We start from the raw sequence: 22,080 nt of genomic DNA, 5'->3' as shown, positions 1-22,080 counted from the left end.
TGTGTGCCCTGCGATTGGCTGGCAATTAGTTCAGGGTGTCCCCTGCCCACTGCCCGATGATTGCTGGGATGGGCTCCAGCACCCCCGCGACCCTACTGAGGATAAGCGGTGCAGCTAATGAGAGGAGATGAGACAACAAATTAAACTCCAATTTAACCAGTTTTACAAAGCGAATGAGCAAAGAAAGTGCAAGTCAGCTATCTAGCTCCCTATTAGTTTTTTAACTTATTACTTTTCCATACCTGTCAACCTCCACGGCTCCATGCCCTTACAAAATGTTACAAATGTATTTTCCCTTACAAAACAATCTTACACCATACTTTTTTTTCAAACGTGTTTATATATGTAGTTTAACATGTAATATTGTACATGTGTCTAGTTAATTAATATATATAGTTAATTAACATTTTGTTGTGAGATACTGAGTTGCTCGACATGAATGAGGTTTATCATAAAAAAAGTTCAAAAATTAAGTAGCTTGGCGTAGAAGGAAAAAATACATGCAAATATGATTTGCAAATATGATTTGCAGAATAATACATTTTCTTATTCAAATTATTAATTTATTTTCTGCTTTAAATTATTGTTGGTAATATACTGATTAAAGGGATAATCACAAACCTGTCTTTTTTATTTTCTCCTTTTATACTTCCATTTTTTCTTAACTTCTTTATACAACAATATTGATTCGTAATATAATGCATCAAAGCAAGTGAGCCGTTTGAGAGCCGGCTCTCTTTAATGAGCCGAAAAAGCCGGTTCTCTAAAAAGAGACGGACTTCCTTTCACTTCATAACTACCACATGAAATCCGAGGTGGCAGATGCATGCACACAGTAGCATCAAACTGCTCGCTTCGTTTGCAACGAAAAAATCCTTTGGTTTGATTGATTTGGCGTTTCGTCATAGTCGGTGTACAGTGGGACCTCGCTACTTCGCGGTTCCACGTTCGTGGGTTCAGAGCTTTGCGGGGCTAAAAAAAAATTAAATAATTTAAAAAATATATATATATATTTTTTTTTTTTAAGCATTTTTGAAGGGGCGTCGCTACTTCGTGGTTCCACGTTCGCGGGTTCAGAGCTTAACAGGACTAAAAAATAATAATAATAAAATATATATTTTTTTAAATTAAGCATTTTTGAAAGGGCGTCGCTACTTCGCGGATTTTCACTTTTCGCGGGTGGTTTTGGTCCCCAATAACCGCGATAACCTAGGGATTACTGTATATCGGATGGTACCCGTAATTGACAAATTTGCGTTTTTCCGTACAGATTTTCTTGTACGTCGTACACGTCTTAAAATGCATAATAAACGCACTTTGTTTGGCAAAAACGTACAAGTTGACAGGCTACTTTTACCTAATTAGCAAGCATTCTAGCTAAGTTGCTATTTTTCATATCAAATGGCGTTCTTTGTTTTAGCTAGATATCCAGCTACCTTTTAGCTAGCTATGTTCCTACATTTTAGTTATTTAAGATTTTTTTTTGCTTGTTACCAGCTAAATGTATGGCTCTTTTCTAACCAGCTAGGTACAGTACTTTTTAACTTTCTAGCTAGCTATCTAGCTCCTTTTTATTTTATTTTTAATTTTTTTTTACTCGTTTATCTTTCTAGCTAACTATAAAGCTACCTTTTTAGCTATTTAGCAAGCTATGTAGCTAAGTCGTTATTTTAGAAATTTCTATCATATTGGCTGCCCTTTGCGCTAACTAGTAACAAAAAGTGGCTGGACGCTTGAAAAAGATTGGAGACTCTGGAGAGATTCGTCCCGTTTACGCATGCGCTTTCAGTGTTCCCCCTGGACCCTAGGTCAGAGTGCTTTGCTTCACAAGCCGAGTTTAAAATAAACTCTCATCTCGTCACGTTAAACTTATAAGTGCAAATGACACCGCTTTTCAGTGGTGAAAACAACAACTTGGGAAACTTTGACTCCTAAACATTTTGTCTTTGTGGTAAGTTTACTGTACGTCACTTCAAAATATGAGCTATAGCACTTTCGTTCTTTTGTATCGTGAAATCAGTGCAAACACCCAGCTCGATTTCCGTGTCGACGGTCCAAAACTGTTATTTCCTCCCTTAATACCGCCTTCTAAATAACACATTTTTGACAAATATTGTTATTTTTGATTCATTAAAATTTGATTACAGATTTTAATCATTACAAACTTTGTGTACGGAAAAATGTCGAGTTTTGTAATGTATCGTCTTTTGAATAAAAAGGTTTATGGTTGGAAAATAATTCTCGTTATGAATCACATTTTTCTTATTTTCTCATGTTTTGTCTTGAAGCACATTTTCTAGTGAAATGTTGTATTCTTTATTATCGCGCCATAGGAGTAAATATATCCACAGTTTTACACTAAATAATCAAAATTATCAGCCAACAGTACAATTTTTTTTACAATGAACCTATATATTAATATATAACGTTTATACGTTGTTATTACATGTCATAGTTAATATTTCTGTTAAAAAATAATGAATAACATTATTGAAGTCAATTGTCTTTATTGTCCTTGACATCAACGTTGGGAATCATTGCATACAACAAGATTAGACATGGCACTCTAGTGTAAACATGTAATAAAGTTTGTAAAGAGAAAAAAGAGAAAACAAGTTATCATCATTATGAAATGATCTGCATTTATATAGCGCTTTTCAAGTCAATGACTTCCCAAAGCGCTTTACATTTCCCAGTAGCGGCCGTGATCTGTGCAGCCATGTAAGGCGCTAACCTGCTTATTGGGGGTAATTGGGGGTTCAATGTCTTACCCAAGGACACTTCGACATGTAACACGGACAAGCCGGGATTCGAACTGGGATCCCTTAATCCTAAAACGATCGCTCTACCTCCTGAGCTACTGCCGCCCCTGTCTTAACATTTAAAATGACTAACATGATGGCTATCCTATGTATTTTATGTACCTATATTTTCCTGAAAGAGTGATAATTTTATTTCGATATTTTTAAATATATTCAAATCTCTCATGCCTGAACTGCGCACACACATCCCCACATTTGAAAAACACTGTTTTACTTAAAGCGACAGTATTTTAATTTGTCAGTTAAAGGGACAGTTTGTAATATTTACTGTCTCCTAGTGGCGTAGTTGGCACTCTGTTGTCTGGTGCAAGCGAGGGGCACTACGGAAACTCCAGGTAGACAAACAGCACCATATTTTCCTCAAATGTACGTGGCCATGGTTGACAGCTTTTCAGCACGCGAGCATAGTTTCCTCTCGAACAACTTCTGGCATTCCCTCAAGTCAGTTACCGTATTTTCCGCACTATAAGGCGCACCTAAAAGTCTTATTTTTTTTCAACAGCTGACCATGCGCCTTATAACACAGTGCGCCTTATATATGGCTCAATATTAAATTTGCAAGGTCTCGCAACTACGAGAAACAGCCGCCGACTCCATTTTTCGCGCTGTGCATACTGGGAAATATTAAACGTTTCATTTAAAATAACAGTATCAGACGTTTTTTTCTTTGCGTGTTGACTAAATGGACAAAAAATAAAATGATATGTCGATGTTGTTCAAAGATGTTAAAGATGTGTCACGAAAATGCTTTACCTCAGAGAAAATAATAAAACGGCTGTTTATTTATTTTGGGAGTGAATGGAGTTGTGGAAAGCTTGTTTGTTAATAAAGTTTGACCTTTTTGAATGTTTTGTTGACATTCCCTTGAGCGTGGCAACATCTAGAGGTTGCATAACGTAACTACATTCTCTACTGTAGTCAAGTCGTCACATTTATTTACCGTAAATAGCCCTTAATCCCAAAAATGTCTCGAAGGACTGCACAGGATTACAATTACAAAATTGCACAATTACCTGATCTTAAACCAGCATGCACTTATAGCGCCTTATAATGGGGTGCGTCTTATGTATGGCATAAGTTTTAAAATATATCATTCATTGAAGGTGCGCCTTATAACATGGTGCGCCATATAGTGCGGAAAATACGGTACATCTTTTTAATGATTTAGCTGTCATTTTTATTCAGAGAGGACTCGACAGATCTACTTCCAGACTTCCTTCTAGATATTTTAATTGATAGCGTAATGACACATTGGAAGACAATACTGAAGTACCACCGTCAATACTAATGCTGCTAATTTTAACAGCTTAGTTACGTTCACATTCGTACATGCAACTTAACTATGCTAAATAAAATTAACCACTCCATCATTTTGTGTAGACTTGAAACACCGAGCCAAAGAGGGCGGAGAAGAGGCAGAGCTAGACGAAGGGGCGGTAGAGGGAGAGGATGTAATACTTTGGCATTACAGCGGCATTCAAAACACAAACATAAAGTCCTCTTGGTAATGGTAAATGGCCTGCATTTATATAGCGCTTCTCTTGTGGTGAAGTAAATAGCTGGCGAGGGCAGCGTTACTTTTCATCTGTAGTTTTCCCCTGAAATGTCTCCATCTTGGAAATGTAGCCCCAAAATAAATCCTTGTATTGCGCTGTATTTGATCGGGACATTTTTGTTTGGGAGCGGTGGGAATATGTGTGGTCATCCATTTGAGTTTTTTTTTTTTTTTTACTTTCAGATTAAAATTCCTAATCTAATACAGAGTGACTTCTCAATGCTTTGAGAGAGAACCAAAATATTTATTCATTGTAGTTTTAACTTGGGCAGACCGAAAGAAAGTCTACGTTGTCTTTGTTGATCAATCAATCAATAAAAACGAATCATTCGGTTATGATCAATTTGAAAATGTATTTTAAAATAGTTTACAGTACTTAATAAATAATAAAAGTTTCTCTCTTTTGCTCCCTTTAAGTTTAGAATGTCATCTCAAGTTCGACTGCATCTCCTCCCAAGTGCCCGCTGCCTTTACGATACCCCTGTCCACTTAAAGGTGACAGGTCTTTGCCCCGGGCAGGTGGTCACCCTGCGAGCAAGGGCCACCGACGAGCGTGGGGTGGTTTTCAACTCGGCAGCCGTCTATCGAGCAGATGACAGTGGGGCATTGGATCTCTGCCGGGACGCTGCCCTTTGTGGCACCTATGAGGGTGTGGAGCCCATGGGATTATTGTGGTCAATGCGGCCCACCGTCCCCCACAAATATTTCCACTGGAGTAATGCTCTGAGGCCCCACATGGTCAAGTTCTCGGTGCACGATGGTGTTAGTGTGGAGAAGGAAGATCTGGGAGGCGCCCTGGCGGAGGCCATCAACGAAAGAGTCCTTATGGAGGAGGGCGTTGCACGGGAGGTCGTCACCCTCGAGAAGTGTACCGCAGTGTTGTTTACACCGCCAGGTTAGAAACCTTAAAAAAGGCCTGGGTACACCAATTTGGGGTCTTAAATGAATCCATGTATGCAATTGTTGTTTTTTACCAAAACAGTTACAAAAACATTTAAAGTTGTGTTGGGTTATTTTTTATCCAATTTTAAGATCAAGACACATTTCTTTATCCAAACCAGCCAGTCGATAGAGAAGGCTTTATGTGATGGTGCAGGCATCAGGTCAAAGTGATGGTCTTCTGACTCAGAATACATGCTAAAAGTAGCATCCCTAATTGTCCTTCTCATCTTTCAGCCAACTATTGGGCAGCAGCAAAACGGAAGAAAACGATAGTATTAGGGCAACAACATCCATTGAGTATATACAGTATGTGTCTCAAGTCTAGATTTAATTACTTCCACTGAATTTGTAATTCTTAACTCTGATGGAAGAGTATTCCACTGCACAAGGTCATACTGTAAATGCACTTTTGAGCCTGCAGATCGCGTCTTGGCTCTTGATATTACCTTTAGTCCAGCATTTTTAGAGCAGAGGTTCCAAGCAGATACATACAGCACAACTGAGTCAAAGAGATAAGGGGGAGCAAGACCGTGCAAACTTTTGTATGTTAAGGCCCGGTCACACAGCCTTTCATGGGCGTATCGAGGCTGAATCACGGCCAGAAATTTCTGCCCGTGAAGCAGATGCTGTTGGACGCTTTTGAGATCGCAATACAGACGAGATACAGCCGTGCTTTACACGCGGTAAGAAATTTACACGCAGTTGGCCACGCGAAAAAGTTTTGCGCTGCTCAAAACTTTAGACCACGGGTAACCGCGGGCGGCACAGCGATGCAGCCGCGGTTACCAGCGATAAGGACGCGGAACAGTCGCCAGAAGGACGCGGAACAGTCGCCGGCCAATTTTGCACATTTTTCACCGCGGGCAACCACGGGCAAAAAAAAAAATCGCAAAATTTTACCCGTGATACAGTCGCAAAAGGCTGTGTGACCGGACCTTTAGTAACAGAACCTTAACGTCTCATCTTAATCAGACAGGGATCCAGTGCAAGTCCGCTGAAATTAGTGTAATATGATTAAACTTTCTCATCATTGTCAAAAGTCTTCTTGAAGCGCTTTACACCAGCTGGAGGATTTTCACTATTGCGACGATGGAAAAGTATCTATATTTTTCACATGTGACTGAAACCACAGTTTGGAGAAAACTATATTACAAAGATTTATAACAGAATCACTCTAGGTGATATTATGTTTGTCAGCGTTCAGAGCAGTGTTCAAGAACAAGTCAAGTCACATTTATTTGTATAACTTTTAATCACTCATAGGGGCTACACAGACCACTATTACTACGTATTCTGATCTAAAATCTACACGAGAGCTAGGAAAAACTCCCTAAACCAAAACATAAGGAACATTAAGATACCCTGAGAAGGTCTGACACATGAGGTAATCCCCCTTTTCAGGTTTGACCAGACCGCAATGGATGTTGCAAGGGCATCCACATTTAATAAACAGTCAACATTAAATATAGAATAATAACTGAAATCATGCAAAAACAACAAAATCTCGATTGATGCAGCAGGTTCTAGATAATGGCATGACCATCTCAGTTTTTTTTCATGTTTAAATTGCAAACAATTAAATGCCATCCATCTTTTTATTTCAGTGAGGTAAGGCTCCAAATTCCAACAACTAAACAATGTACTGAGCCTTGTGTCACGATTCTGTCTCTTGCCTGCTAATTGCTCTCACCTCTTCTTCCTGCCCAGCGAGCACCAGATCGCTGTCTTTTTCCTCTCGCCCTCACTTCTACGATCCCTTAACAAAGCATTGTGTGAAACGTTGCGCATTTGGGTCCACTGCTTGTTCCGGTCATGACACCTTGAGCCTAAAATACATTTTCGACCTTCACTCAGCTTTTGCAAAATAATTTATATTTATTTTTTTAACTAAAGATCGAGGCTGACAGTTTAATTTATTTTACTGATTTAAAACTTTCACCGTTACTTGTCAACTTGATCTCTGTTGACAATTTCTTACCACTCTGGCAGGTGATGGTCCGTTCCCAGCCATTTTGGATCTGTCCACCTTTGCCTCGGAGAAGCGAGCCAGCTTACTGGCCAACAAAGGTTTCCTGGTCCTTACGATGCCTGTCTTTTATGAAAAGGCCACCAAGCTTAAGTTTCTGGAGCTTGACTATTTCCAGGAAGCCCTGCAGTTGTTGCAGCAACACCCTAAGGTGACCACGCCAAGAATTAGGAGACCTATACTTAGTTACAATATATGTTTGATTGATAGATATTTTCATTTTTCTCCTCTGTTCCTCAAGTACAAGGTTATAATGAATTCAAAATCAACAATTTTGATAAACCATTGAGAAAACTGAAATAAGAATACGGCGGGCGGGAAAAAGCCAGAGTTCATCTTGGTCCCGTGCCCTTCACAATCGAAATCCTTAACAATAATGCAATCATGTAACCAACATACCTGTAAACCTCAGCCAATTGGACTAAAAAAAAAGAAATAGCCGTTACATGCATACATGTTTCTGCCTCTAGGTGGGCAGTGGTGGACTGGGCCTGATTGGACGATCCAAAGCGGGGGACATTGCGCTGTCCTTGGCTTCCTTCTTGCCAAGCGTGCGTGCCGTTGTATGGATCAACGCCTCCAGTGCTAACATCGGAGCTCCTTTGTATTACCAAGGTCGAAGGATCCTTTCCCCCCTCACCATGGACCTGACCAATATCTTAGCCACCTCAGAAGGTGCCAGCATCATCAAGTTTGTCTTCGGAAATGCAGACAGTGAAGAGCACCGGACCAGCCGGATACCCGTAGAGCAAGCCAACGCTCACTTCCTCCTGCTGGCCTCTGAGGATGATCTCAACTTTGACAGTCGGGCCTTCATGGAAAGAATAGCAGCACGACTCAGGTGGGTCATTAAACCCTCTAAAATGTAAATGGGACTCTGAAAAGAGAAGTCAAGTCACATTTATTTGTATAACCTTTAATCAAGAAAAGTCTTAAAGGACTGCACAGGGCACAATTACAACATCCCTAAATCTGAAACCTGCATGCAGGTAAGGAAAAACTAAAAAACAGCATGAGAAAAATAACGGAATTGTCTTAATTGTTCATGATATCAACATTGCGAAACATTGTGTGCAACTAGGTTGGACATGGCACTCCAGGGTAAATATGTTAAAATAGATTAAAAAAAGACTATCATGATAAAAGGCAGAAAAAAATATTTACAACTTAGAGTGCTCAGAGACTGGGCAAAGTTATAATTATAGTGCAATATTCGTGAATGGGAAAGGATAGTGCATCATAACAAGAGTGCTATGATAAAAGTGAAATAGGATTTAGCAGCAAAAACAAAAAAAGTGGCAAGGTATATATTTCTTACAGTTTTGTTAGAAAGGGGCCACACCGGAGGTAAGGATAGCCAAGGATAGCCAGGCTGCAATAGATGTTGCTTAGGCAACTGGACACAAAAACTAGTCAACATCAACAATAATCATAGAAGTCCAAGACAGCAGCTTCCCATCTCAGTCAGCTGGCCAATGCAGAAGGTGAAATGTTTGTCCTTTTCCCTCATTCCTCCACGAGCCAGGAAGCCAGAAAGGACAGGAAAACAAACGTACGAGGTCGGCAACAATCAGAAACTATAATCTAAAGTATGAATTTGAACATTTCCACTGAGGTTGCATATCTTGTGTCGGGGGACAGAGCATTCCACAGAACCAAGGGCCGAATAAAGAACGCTCTCGAGTCTGCGGCTTTCTTCTTGGCTCTTGGAGTCACAAGTACACCAGTATTTTCCAAGTGGAAGCTCCTAGCAAGAACATAGAGCATAACCAAAATCGAAAGAACGGGGTCCATGCAAACCTGTGTATAATAGTAACCGAACCTTAAAGTCACATATTAAATGGACAGTGAGCCATTGAAAGTAAGCTAAATTTGGGGCGATATGATCAAACTTGCTTTGTGTAGTCAAATCTTGATGAAAATCTATACTTCACGTTTTGGCTATTCCTTCAGAATTCTTGTAAAAGTCCACTTAATTCCACTTTTTTTTCCTGAAAGGAAAATAGTGTATCATTTGGCGCCCCCTAAAATATATAATCCAAAATACTGAAACCATTGTAAAAGAGCATTTTTTAAAATTCTTGTTAGTTAAGAATTGTTTTACATAACACGAGGCTTGGGGCTGCACGGCAGCGCAGCGGTTAGCGCGTGTGCGGCACAGTTCTGAGGTCATGCGATTAAACCTTCCTGTGTTTAGTTTGGAGATTAGTTGGCCGGTCCAAATTGTCTCTAGGTGTGAATGAGCGAGTGAGTTGTCAGTCTTTGTGTGTCCTGCTACTGGCTGGCAACCAGTTCATGGTGTCTCCTGCCCACTACCCGAAGTTAGCTGGGATGGGCTCCAGCACCCCCGGCACCATACTGAGGATAAGCGGTGCAGATAATGGATGGATGGAACATGAGGCTCACCTTAAGGAAGCTGACATAATTATCCACCATCTTGTTGCTAGGGGTACACCCATAAAACCAAAGACTTTGTGAAAAGCTGGGCGAAAAGGATAAGGAAAGTGCAGTTTGATCATTTTGAGTCTCCATAATTAGTAATCTTCCTTGTGGTTTGTAGGACTCAATTTTTATTGTGCTACACAATACAGCGACATCTAGTGGTCAAATTTTACACAGTGTCTTTTCAAAAAAACAGTTTACTCTGCTTTCCAAATATCTATCTTTTGGTCGACACAAAATTAGATTCCTTTACATTTCTGACTTTCTTCCTTAAGAAATGTCGGCTCTTTTTTTCTTGGTGGGTTCAGGCGTTCTGGGAAGCAGACGGTGCAGACAGTATGCTATCCGCGAGCTGGGCACCTTCTTGAGCCGCCGTTTGGGCCTTTTTGCTACACAAGTCTTCACGGGATGCTGCGTCAACCTGTCCTGTGGGGAGGCGAGCCCCGAGCGCACTCCCAAGCCGAGGTACTCGCGTGGACCAAAGTGGTGGACTTCTTCAGGCAACAGCTGGACTGGGAACAAGGCATCACTAAAGCTAAATTGTAAAATTATTAAGTACTGTATTCCAGTGGTCGGCAACATTTTCTGCGCCATCACCTCCGTTGAGACGCAAAAGCATTTTTAGTTGGCATTTCCCTTTTTGGCAGGGTTTATCACCTCTAGAGGGATCTATCCAACTGCTTGTAAAAGATTATGATCCTGGCCAAAGTTGTTCTGGCCTGAGAGAGTAGAATGTCTTTCTGGGAAAGCTGTGGAGTCAGCAAAACAAAAATCGCAAAGTCAAGTTCTTTCAGTGGTTTCCAAATCTGGGGTAACCTATCTGACTGCCTTCAATAGATGGTGTTGATATTCAATGTCATTCTTATCTGAGTGAGTGTAATCTCTTTCTGGGAAAATAATACCAAAACAGTAAAACAAAAGTGCGTATTTAGGCTTTTTGGGGTATTTTCACCTCTAGAATGACCTACCTGATGATTTGTGAAATATTGTGATCCTGGTCAAACTTGTTTTGGCCTTGGAGAGTGGAATGTCTTTATGGGAAAGCTGCCGTGTCAGCAAAACCAAAAATGCCAAGTCAGCTTTCTTTGGCAGTTTTTAGATGTAATTTTCACTCTCTCTTTGCTTGTGGGTCGAAAAAACAATTAAAATAATAATAATAATGAGCCTAAATTCACTGTGTTATTACTAGATCAATAGGGAGCCGAATAAGCTGTGAGCAAAGCAACACTAAATGAGTTCAGCCCAAAAAAACATTGTACAACTACTGACCAATAATGTGCGCCTTTGGGATAAAAAAAAAAAACACGAGACACCAGGGTACCGTGAGTAAAAATAGTGTGATGATGAGATACAATTGAATATCTTTTCCACTGCCTTAAATGGTTTCTTTAATGTCGCCATAAAGGTTCAATCCTCGTTTCTTCTAATGTTTCGCAAAATTGGTTGGCAGCATTGGTTGATTGATCAAACATTACTCAAACATGGTAATCTACCTCTGTAAAACCACACAAACCTTGAGGTTGATTTAGGTCAGACAACCTGTGTGCATATGTGAATAAATACAGTAAAAGCAAAAGACAAGGGCATTTTTTATCTTTCTGTGCGGCACGGTACCAGTCCGCCGTCTCTTGGTTGCCGATCACTGTTGTATCAAAAAATTATTACATTTTTCTATTCTGTGAGATTTTTGAAGAGATACATTTTGAAGTGCAATATCAGTTTCTGAATTCAGATTATATTGATTTTAATGTACGCTGTAAATATTAATTTAAAAAACTTTTTTTTACAATTTATCATTTAAGGCAATGACAATACAAGATTACAACTTGAAAAATGACTTTACATCTCTAAATTTGTCTACATTTCATTCATCTGAGTTATTCTTGGCTAAATGTTGACATTGGAACATTAAAACAATTTATTGATCTTAAAATTAAATTTGATCCTACACCGCTTCAAAAAAACAAAAATGTAGTGTACGTTAAGTATCATTTTCCTTATTTTTAACTTACACTATCTCTTTTGAAAAATAAAAAAAGATAACAAGTATTAAGCAGAGTGTCGATATTTTAAGAGTTATTTTTTTGATGAAGATTAGAAAAAAATACTTAAAAGAAGGAGTAGTATGTGTCCAAAATAAGCAGGATTATGTATTCTCTGCCACAGTAAACAATTTTGATTATTTGAATTTGAAGAATGAACTGAGAGAATGCATCTTAAAAAAAAGACCTTCTCAATGGGGTACGTTTTTGTTGTCTTTATACTTGTTGTAAATATGAAAATATTGTGGAATAAAATATCACCTTGTCAGATAAAATCAATTTTATTGAGGGTAGGCAATTATTTTTCTCAGTAAAATAGACTGGTCATAAAATTGAGACTAAATCCTCATAAAACATAATTGTATCGTAAGCGAACTAACTTGAAAGTCTGCTTTATCCTAAAAGAATTTAAAAAGTACTGAATTCTGTAATAACTTTATCCCAAGCAAATGTGATGGAAGTTAAAAAGAAAATCTGACATTTCATGTACACAAACCTTTTACAACAAAATAATTGTTTTATGTTAGATTTACTTTCGTAACTGCTTTTTTTTTTTTTTTTTTAATAACAACTTCTGTTTCACAAGTTAAAATTATGACTTTATACCAGTGTCTGAAATAAAGTCTGCCCGGACGCCAGGGGCGTGCATCTTTTACGTCGGATGTACAACTTTCACAACGTCTCTGTCCGGGTGGCCGACAACTTTTTCAAGGAAAAAAAAATCTTTCGTTTTTATTTTATTTATTTATTTATTTTTTTAAATCAAATGTTTGCTTTATTCTGATTTCAAAATCTTCGTTCGGTTTGGAAATTTCGGAATTTCAGTTCGTTTGGCAATTTGCATACTCGGCAGCTTCCGTGCTTCCGGACTTTTCCGAGCGTTATAAGGTCGTGTATTTGCATATCATTTTCCAAAGTAGACTCACAGAGAACACAAAAAAATGGAGAAGTGGTTAGGAATCAAGCCAAAATCTCAGCTCAAGAAGAAACTAACAAAATGTATGACGCTACAAAACGTAAACGTACAGTAAAAGCATCGTGGAAAGAGGAGTTCACGTGGCTTGTAGCAGACGGTGCAACGCAAACATTGCATGAATGAAGATGATTAAATACAGGTATATACTGATGGCAGATGGAAAACAGCGATGTCATATACATGCAATGAATGTTATAAGTAGATTTATAATAAATGGTAAATGGCCTGCATTTATATAGCGCTTTTCAAGTCAATGAAGACCTCCCAAAGCGCTTTACAATGTGCTTCACACTTACCCATTCACGCACACACAATCACACACCAATAGGGAGTCAGCCATGCAAGGCGCCTACCTGCTTATCGGGGGCATTAGGGATTCAGCGTCTTGCCCAAGGACACTTCGACATATAACACGGAGCAGCTGGGAGTCGAACTTGCAACCTCTTGATCCCAAGACGAGTGCTCTACCTCCTGAGCTAAACTCAATTTTAAAGTGTTGTTCTGTTTATATTCTGATTATCAATCCTTAATATTTTGCAACAATGTTTTTTTTTTTTGCGATTAGTTGTTTTATTTTGTTTAAAGTTGGGAAAAATGGGGCAGGCAACTTTTCAGAGTTGTCTGCCGTGGCGTCCAGTAACTTTTTGTCATGAGTTTCAGACACTGACTTTATAACCAGAAACATAAGCATTTATCGTTAAATGTTTTTGGGTGGAAATTCTTCATGAAACAAGACTTTTTTTCGTGTGCAATATTGTTGAAAAGTTGAAAGCCTACCTAATGTTTTGCCATCCCTGCCTTTCTCAGCGGTATCTACGTCATTATGTAAATGTAATTGTGGTATTTTCATTAGCTTGTTCAATGTGTCTGTCGGTGTTCGTGTAGAGAGCGCTGAAGGTCTGGAAATAATTCAGATAAGAGTGCACTGGTGACCTGCAACTATTTTTAGTACGTGAGGTCGAGGTATGCACGATTCTTACCTTCGAGTTGAACACTTCTTAACAAGTAAACGGTCGGTTTCTTGTACACAAAAGGGTTGAAGATAAACCCCATATTTTTTTTTGCATTGAGAAATGCTCACCAACATTACAGAAGTTTGGAAAAAAAATCTTATTAATATATAATCCCTCGCTGTAACGCATTCACCATTCACAATCTTCAAGATCAATGGATTTTCATCATGCATTCTGTTCTGCATTCTGATTGGCTAAACAGTCCAAAAGGGCGCAAGCTTGGATGATAATAAATGTTAACATGTGCAGCATACAGTACTTTATTTGTTAAATAAATATTTGGGCCTTTTAAAGGGGTTTTGTTCTTTGATTTTAATGTATTGAAGCCTATTTCTTTGTATAATAATTGTGAACAAATAAAGGTTACGACTCCACAGATTACACGTATCTCGGGTTATTTTGGGGACGTAACCCCAGTGAAAAACGAGGGATTGCTTTACTAGTAAGCTAATATGTATGTTGTAGACCCCCACCTAACTGAAACAGTTCATGTTAAATTCAGTTTTTACCGACCTGCGAGCTAATGAACTTAAACTAGCATAATTTGATACTGGACGTGACATGCTCTCAAGGGAGGCAGGTGAAGCTTTGCCTCGGCTGTTATTGTGTAAGTAATCAATAAAAAAAATATTCAGTGTTGGTTCTTCCTCTATTAACTTCAAAATGTTTAGATTTTATTTTCCAAAATTGCTTTATTCTGACATTATATTATGAACGTCATTATTTTTTTTGTTGATGGACATTTTTTCAAAATGGAGTCTATTGACGTTTTTGTTCAAAAGGAGCAGTAGGCAACGTATATTACTCTGCTAAGCATCTCCAGAGGCAGAGTGAAGCACGCAATTTATTTGCTTCATGGCAGAGGGCGATAGTGTGACCACAGATTCTGATTTGACACATATTTTACCCCAAACAATAGAATAAGTGATAGTATTAGTAAGTTACTGAAATGAAATGATCTGTATTTATATAGCGCTCTTCAAGTCAATGACTTCCCAAAGCGCTTTACAATGTGCTCCACATTTCCCAATAGCGGCCTTGCAGCCATGTAAGGCGCTAACCTGCTTATTAGGGGTTCAGTGTCTTACCCAAGGACACTTCGACATGTAACACGGACGAGCCGGGATTTGAACTGGGATCTCTTGATCCCAAGACGAGCGCTCTACCTCCTGAGCTACTGCCGCCCCCTAAGCCATCCAGTAATTATTTTCTTGTTGCATGGACTTTTATCCATAATGGAATATTACCTATTTATTGAGACTTTTATTCAAAAGGAGCAGTATGTGACGTATCACTGTGCTGAGTGTCTGTCGAGGCAGTGTGAGACAATTGTCCTGCCTCATAGCAGAGGGTAATAGTGGGATCAAAGATTCTGATTTGGTGATCACTTCATGCTCAAATAATAAAATTGGCGATAGTAATAGCAAGCTAACAGCAAGTCAAGAGATCCATTATTATTTTTTTCTCGTTGCATGGACTTTTTTTCATAATGCATGATTACCTATCTATTGATACAGTATTTGTTTTTCAAAGGAGCATAGACTTAACTTTTAAGATATGGTAAGACATTAAAAGTTTTTTTTATGCTACATCTTATACATTGCTTTCTTGATCTGCTAATATAATGAAGAATAAGATGTTGGTTTATTTATTTATAATTCTGACTGTGCCTTCCCAGACACAAACTTCGCCACTTGTCACTGAATATTTGTGGTGTTAAATCTAAATATTGAAAACTATGAGGTTGAAGCTTTAAACTGGCTTAATGTGTAAGGTACACTATTCTTATGATTTGGTAGCATTACTTGTTTGTCACATTTTCAACACTGTGTTTCAAAAAACCTCGAAAAAGCACTCATCAGAAAAAAAAATGGTGAGCTGTGGAAATACTCGACCTCCCCTCTCATGGCCTGTCCCAACACCCGATCGCTTCGCTGATCGCATGAGCTCAGGGTGGGGCGCCAGGTATGCTTGGAAAGAAAAATAAACGCCATGTGGTTTTTAATGCAGAGCAGGCTTGAAATATCAAGTCACCCGAGGACCTTGAACGCACCTCAGGAGGGGAGGCAAATGGACTCACTTCAGCTATGTAGAGTATGCGCTTAGCAAAGCTTCCACACTGCTGCTTACCTGATCAATGTGCTCTTTTTGTTTATACATACAGTAAAGACTCAAGTTACTTTTAAAAAGCAACATTCAATGGATAGTGTACTTCTGCTCTTTGTGTTTGTGCATTTGTTACTCTAAAGTTTGACTAAACTGCACAAATATTATGATACTGTAAATGGATTTGTTAAAATTAGTTGATTCTCTGCAGAGGGTAAAGAATACATGCTTGTATATGTTATAGTAGTAATAATAATAATACATTGTATTTTAAAGTGCCTATCAGGATACCCAAGGTTGCTGTACATATTAGTAGGACACAACAATATGTAATCTTTCTACAGTTGTTTTTCACTAAAATTCTGGGATTGTTGCTCATTGCATCTATGGTGATAACAGTCCCGGGCCGTGTATTTCACAAACACACCTTCAACAGTGTTACGTCTGAATCTATCCAATCCTCAATAAGTAATGTATGTCTATAAAACATTAATTGCAGCTACATCTGCGACACATATAAAAAAAGCATCAATAATCTATTTATCTATCTATCTATGTATCTACGCTGGTCATATCCTTCGAGAGGGGTGACCGCCAGCAAAACAAACACATACAAAAACAAAGAAATAAAAAAGGGAAAAGGTAGCAAAAATCACACACAAACATTTTTGGAACATGGCCAACCCAAATGCCCAAACACCCAAACAAGTTAAGCACCTCGGCACCCAAGTTGGTTATGCATTCGTCCCTCCAGATAAAACGGGACACACGAAAGCGGCCATGTCACTTGGGTCAGGGTGACACAACACACTCACAACACAGCAGGGCCCGACAGCTTTCACTGGTTTACCCCTGCCGCATCATATGGGTGCCTTGCCCATCCCTTAGAACACGTCTAAACATCCCACTATCCTTTTACAACACCTTTCCACTCATTCCTATCACCAACAAGAGCTCTAGCTTCCACTATATTTAGACCTCTTTCCTGCAGTGCACTCATAACACCATCCATCCACGTCAATCGCAGCCTTCCTCTTGGACTCCTTCCATTTACTTCTGCTCTGTAGATCATCTTCAACATTCGCTCCTCATCCATCCTCTCTATGTGTCCAAACCAAGTGAGTACTCTCTTATCCACATGCTTGCTCAGTTCTACAAATAATCCAGTTCTGTCTCTCACAATTTCATTTCTCAATCTATCCAATATTGTCACTGCTAACATACTCCTCAAACACTTCATCTCAAAAACATTTATTTTCCTTCTCAAATCTGCATTCAGGCTCCAAGTCTCTGCACCATACAACACAGTTGGCACAATCACTCTCGTACAGTCCCCTCTTAACATCCATACTCATTGCTCATCACTCTCCTCACAGCATCAATAATAACCTCATGAAATTGCACTATTATTCAGGAATACAGGTATATCATGAATCTTTTGTATATGGGAACAAAATCCCTCCTTTCTTTCCACAAGTTTTCAGTTAGTCTGTCATACAGATTTTTCATGTGTTTCAGTTCCATCAAGAAGTTATTCTTTATTGCTGTTGAAGCTAATGCTGAAATTCGAGCCTGGCCTGTCGCATTTCTGGCATGAGTTTTTATTTGATTTAGGGCTCAAAAAGTTAGTTCGACAGAAGAAGTGGAAACGGGGTTTTTTACTCCTCGTCTTGTTGTGATACTTAGGTCATTTCTTTCCAGCCAATCATAGTTTGTTAAACCAGTGTCGTTTTCCAAGGTCCATTAGCAGCAGCTGACTCTCCAACTCGGAATCTGATTGGTTTATCCAAAAGCTTTATCGAACAATCATATCACGCTTCAAAGCTTGTAAATCTCCTTCAGAAGGCCTCAGGGCAAATTTCTGAACCTGGCAATAACTAATGGCTTAAATTTGTTTGGTTAAAGGCTTAAATGTGAAAGCACACATCTGGAAGCAGCTCAACCAGGGAGAAGAAATGGAGGGAAGTTGACAGGCAACTCGATTCAGATATTTTTTAAGCCAGAAGAAAAGTCCTTGCAGGGCCTCATGGCCCACCACCGGGTGATTATAATTGTTTATTGGCCATAAGAAACAGATTTATTTTGATGAAATGCTGTGATTTGAGGGTCAAATATTGAGTTCAATCTTTTTTGCGAGTTGGCAGTTAGTTTACAAAACAAGGGCGTAATTTTTGCATGGAAGGAGGAGACGTGTGCCCACCAATATTGCGCAATCATTGTTTTGTCCTCACCGATAATATGTGATCACTTAAAAAATGTGATATGTCCACACCAATGCCAAAATCAATCGATGGATAACTGCATTTCTTGTCAATTTATTTCCTTGTGGGGAGCTGGGTGACCTTTTTGATGGAGTGAAATGGGTTTTGGGGTGTTCTTTAATAATGATAATGACATTTTCACCTGGGCTGATTTTGAGAGGATATCATCAATACCAGATCGACGCGACACTGGTGGCGTGACTGAATAGCATTTCTGCTGTTGAGGATGTAGAAAATGGTCCACGTTCATTCATCACACTTTATCTGTAATTCAGCAAATTGGTTTCAAATAGAGGAACTCCATGACATGTTTGATAATGCGTCAACAACCCTTTTCAGATAGATAGATAGATAGACAGATACTTTATTCATCCCCGAAGGGAAATTCACATTTACAGCAGCATCCCTGAGCTGAGAACAATACAATAATAAAGCAAAAAGAATACAATATACAAATACCCAGTGTGACGTGCAAATGCCCACTGTAGCGTGTTATATAGAATAACTAAATAGTGCTACACAGAATACATATTGCCAAAAGATTCGGTAATATGCAATGTAGGTGGTGTGGTTTACTGTGGGCTTTTACTCTGCCGGGTAGAGTTAAAGAGCCTCATGGCATGAGGAAGAAAAGATCTCTTCAGTCTGTCCGTAGTACAAGACAGTGACAGCAGTCTGTCGCTGAAACTGCTCTTCTGTCTGGAGATAATGCTGTGTAGTGGATGCGATGGATTGTCCATGATTGACCGCAGCTTTTCCAGTGCCCGTCTCTCAGCTACTGTTGTTAGGCTGTCCAGCTCTTTGCCCACAACAGAGCTCGCTTTCCTAGCCAGTTTATTGAGACGAGAGGCATCCTTCTTCTTGACGCTGTCTCCCCAACACGCTGTCGCATAGAAGAGGGCGCTTGCCACAACTGTCTCATAGAATATAAGTATCTATCTATCTATCTATCTATCTATCTATCTATCTGTCTGTCTGTCTGTCTGTCTGTCTGTCTGTCTGTCTGTCTGTCTGTCTGTCTGTCTGTCTGTCTGTCTGTCTGTCTGTCTGTCTGTCTGTCTGTCTGTCTGTCTGTCTGTCTGTCTGTCTGTCTGTCTATCTGTCTATCTATCTATCTATCTATCTATCTATCTATCTATCTATCTATCTTTTCATCTCATAAAGAAGCTCCTGATTATAGAAACCGCTCTGCCTGGCCGGAAAAGTACAACCACAGTTGATGTTAAACAGTAAGATTAATGCTTTAGCCATCAAGTAGACTTGTATTGGAATAAAAAAAAATTGACATTTTAATTTAATCCAGTTTCCTGTCTTAAAAAAAATCGAATTAAATTAAAGATAAAAGATTAAAATCAAGATAAAACCAGTTTATGGATAAAGATAAAATGAAAATTTTAAGATGAAACAAAAATTACAATAAAATATATATGTGAAAGGGACATTGTGTATATTTTGTGCTTCTTTGTGGTAAAAAAAACTTAATTAAAAAAAAACTGTTGATCCGAACAATACACAAAAATACGTGAACTATCATATAAATGTGCATTTCTTTTAAATACTCATAGGTCAAGACATTTGTATTTGTTTTAAATGATATAAGGCCCCCCTCGAGGGAGCTGACATGATTTTCCGCCATCTTGGTGTTCTTGGGTAGCCCAAAAACCTTTGGAAAACCAGGGCAAAGATTGAGAAGAAAAATAGTAGTTTGGCCAGTTTGAGTCTCCATAGTTTGTAATCTTCCTTGTGTATAGAAGCACGTGTATAGAAGCCGTTTTTGTTTTTACTAAACAATACAGTGATGTCTAGTGGTCAAATGTTATACAGTGTCTCTTCAAAAATGATACCGTGTTCAATTCATTAGTTCTTCAAGAAAGAAAGACATGGATATTCAATAATGAAAAAAAAATTAATTTGATAAAATGTGTAAAAAAGCAACTGATATGTTAATGAAAAGCAAACATACAATAGTGTGCATACAATAAGCATTTCACCATACCTGAACAACAGCAACAAAACCTTTGAGACTAGTGTTTTAGTCTTTGTTTTATTTCATAGCAAGACTTAGTGTCTGCGCATATGTTAACTGCTCCAATGCTCCGTTTTTGGAATACTTTTCCATCTCCAGTTTTTAACATACACATACAGTATTGTTGTTGTTTTTAGTTAGATTCTGGAGACGGATTATAACATCTACTGCTCTTTAATGTCAAAAGGATGGAATGTATGCATCACCCAAAAGAAAATCTCAAGGTTTTTGTGTGGTAAATTAAATATCAGAACGTTATTTCATTTTTTCTACAGTCAACATCAATTTATTTTTATAATATACGATGTTCCATCCAACGTCACATATCCAAACCCAATTGGGATTATAATTACGTTTGTAGAAAGCATATTTTAAGAAGCAAAATTAACCTCGTTTTGGTCCTACAGTCGGGGCCATTTTGCCACATGCTATTGAATGGAAATTACAGTGTGTAGAGGAGGTGATATCTTAGGCCCGAACCTGACCCTAAACCCGTCTAAAAAAAAAACCTTCTCCCAAGTGCTCACAAATAAAATATGAAAATTTGGGTTTGGTTCATGCTCGGTCCCTCTGATCAGTTTCATTGGTCGCAAGCCTGGGTCGAGCAAGGTTTTTTTGGGCCCGATCTTACCTCTAGTTAGAGGTAAGATCGGGCCCAAAAAAAGCACCCGAGCCCGACGCAGGCCCGAGGGGTATTAAACCCGACCCGGACCGAGCCCGACTAATTAACTGGATTTGCTGGCCCGGCCCGAGGGGGCCCGAAATTACATATTTTATTTATAAGGAGGGGTGATTTATGATAACAAATTAAACTCTGCCTTTTGTTACAACATCTAGGTCTAAGTTAAATAAAACTGTATAAACATTTACATCATTTTTTGAGGTAGCGAAAACATTTAAGGGCGTCCGTCATTTTGACGACTTGATCATTGGGCCATAATCCACAGCAGCAGTAGTAGTACGTCCTTAAGATTTTAGCGCGGCACTATCATTGAGGGGGTGTTGACGTGTTGTGCCCTTTTCCGACTCCTATGCAAATCCCCCCCCCCCCCTGATCGTATTCTATATAAAACGCTTATTAAAACAATAAAGCGAGCTAATTATAAAAATTGGGAGATCCTAGTCTATATAACGCGTTTATTTAAACAATAAAGCGTGATTTTATTCTGCAAATTGCGTTTTTTAACGCGGATGAAAATGTCACCAACGTCAATGTACACTTCCGACAAAAGCGATCATATTCTATATAAAACGCTTATTAAAACTCTTACCAGAGTGCGTTCTCCTCGTCAGTTCTCCTCTCTTGAGTTTATCCTTAACTTCTTGTTGGTCCGACTCCATATCGGGGATACCAGGCCAAAATCACGCGAATTTGCGGAGGGGAAGATTATTAAGAGGACAGCATTCACGTCACGTCACGTGCACAGAGCATGCTCTGGCTCCGTTAAAAGCAATTACAGCTCCTTCTCCGTTTTATCCAAATTATTTATTTTATAACAAGTATTCCTTGGTCTAGTATCCATACATAGTTTAAGTATATATTTTTAATGAAAATATATTTATAATTATTAATTAATTAAAAAAAAAAAAAAAAAAAAAAAAAAAAAAAAAAAAAAGCAGGACCGAACCCGACCCGACCCGACCGTATGACTGACATTTCAGGCCCGACCCGGCCCGAAATTGCCTCGGGTTCGGGTTCGGGTTCGGGCTCGGGCCATGAATCTTAGCTCTACCTCTAGTGTGCAGGTAAAACCAAACTTGTAGCGTTACAATTAGTAATAATCCGAACACCATGTTTAAGACTATTTTTATTATCACTATAAAGAAAGGGGAGGGGTTTATTACAAAATGGTCAGTTGGTTGGTTGGT

At 38.8% G+C, this 22,080-nt stretch overlaps 1 protein-coding gene across 1 annotated transcript; it reads left to right on the top strand.

The window, feature by feature from the left end:
• The first annotated feature begins 91 nt into the window (after positions 1 to 91).
• On the top strand, positions 92 to 14,455 carry LOC148374427 (acyl-coenzyme A thioesterase 3-like). The gene is made up of 5 exons (XM_088336309.1): positions 92 to 1,951; positions 4,795 to 5,272; positions 7,309 to 7,496; positions 7,816 to 8,186; positions 10,096 to 14,455. Exons 2-5 carry the CDS (start codon positions 4,801 to 4,803, stop codon positions 10,331 to 10,333), a joined length of 1,269 nt encoding a protein of 422 aa, XP_088192435.1. The 5' UTR covers positions 92 to 1,951; positions 4,795 to 4,800; the 3' UTR covers positions 10,334 to 14,455.
• The last annotated feature ends 7,625 nt before the right edge of the window (positions 14,456 to 22,080 follow it).

Source organism: Urocampus carinirostris, chromosome 1 (assembly GCF_059441175.1).
Source record: "Urocampus carinirostris isolate Australia breed hairy pipefish chromosome 1, RoL_Ucar_1.0, whole genome shotgun sequence".
Taxonomy (NCBI): Eukaryota; Metazoa; Chordata; class Actinopteri; order Syngnathiformes; family Syngnathidae; genus Urocampus; species Urocampus carinirostris.
Note: the sequence above shows the minus strand (reverse complement) of the source record. Positions and strands in the feature narration are given on the sequence as shown.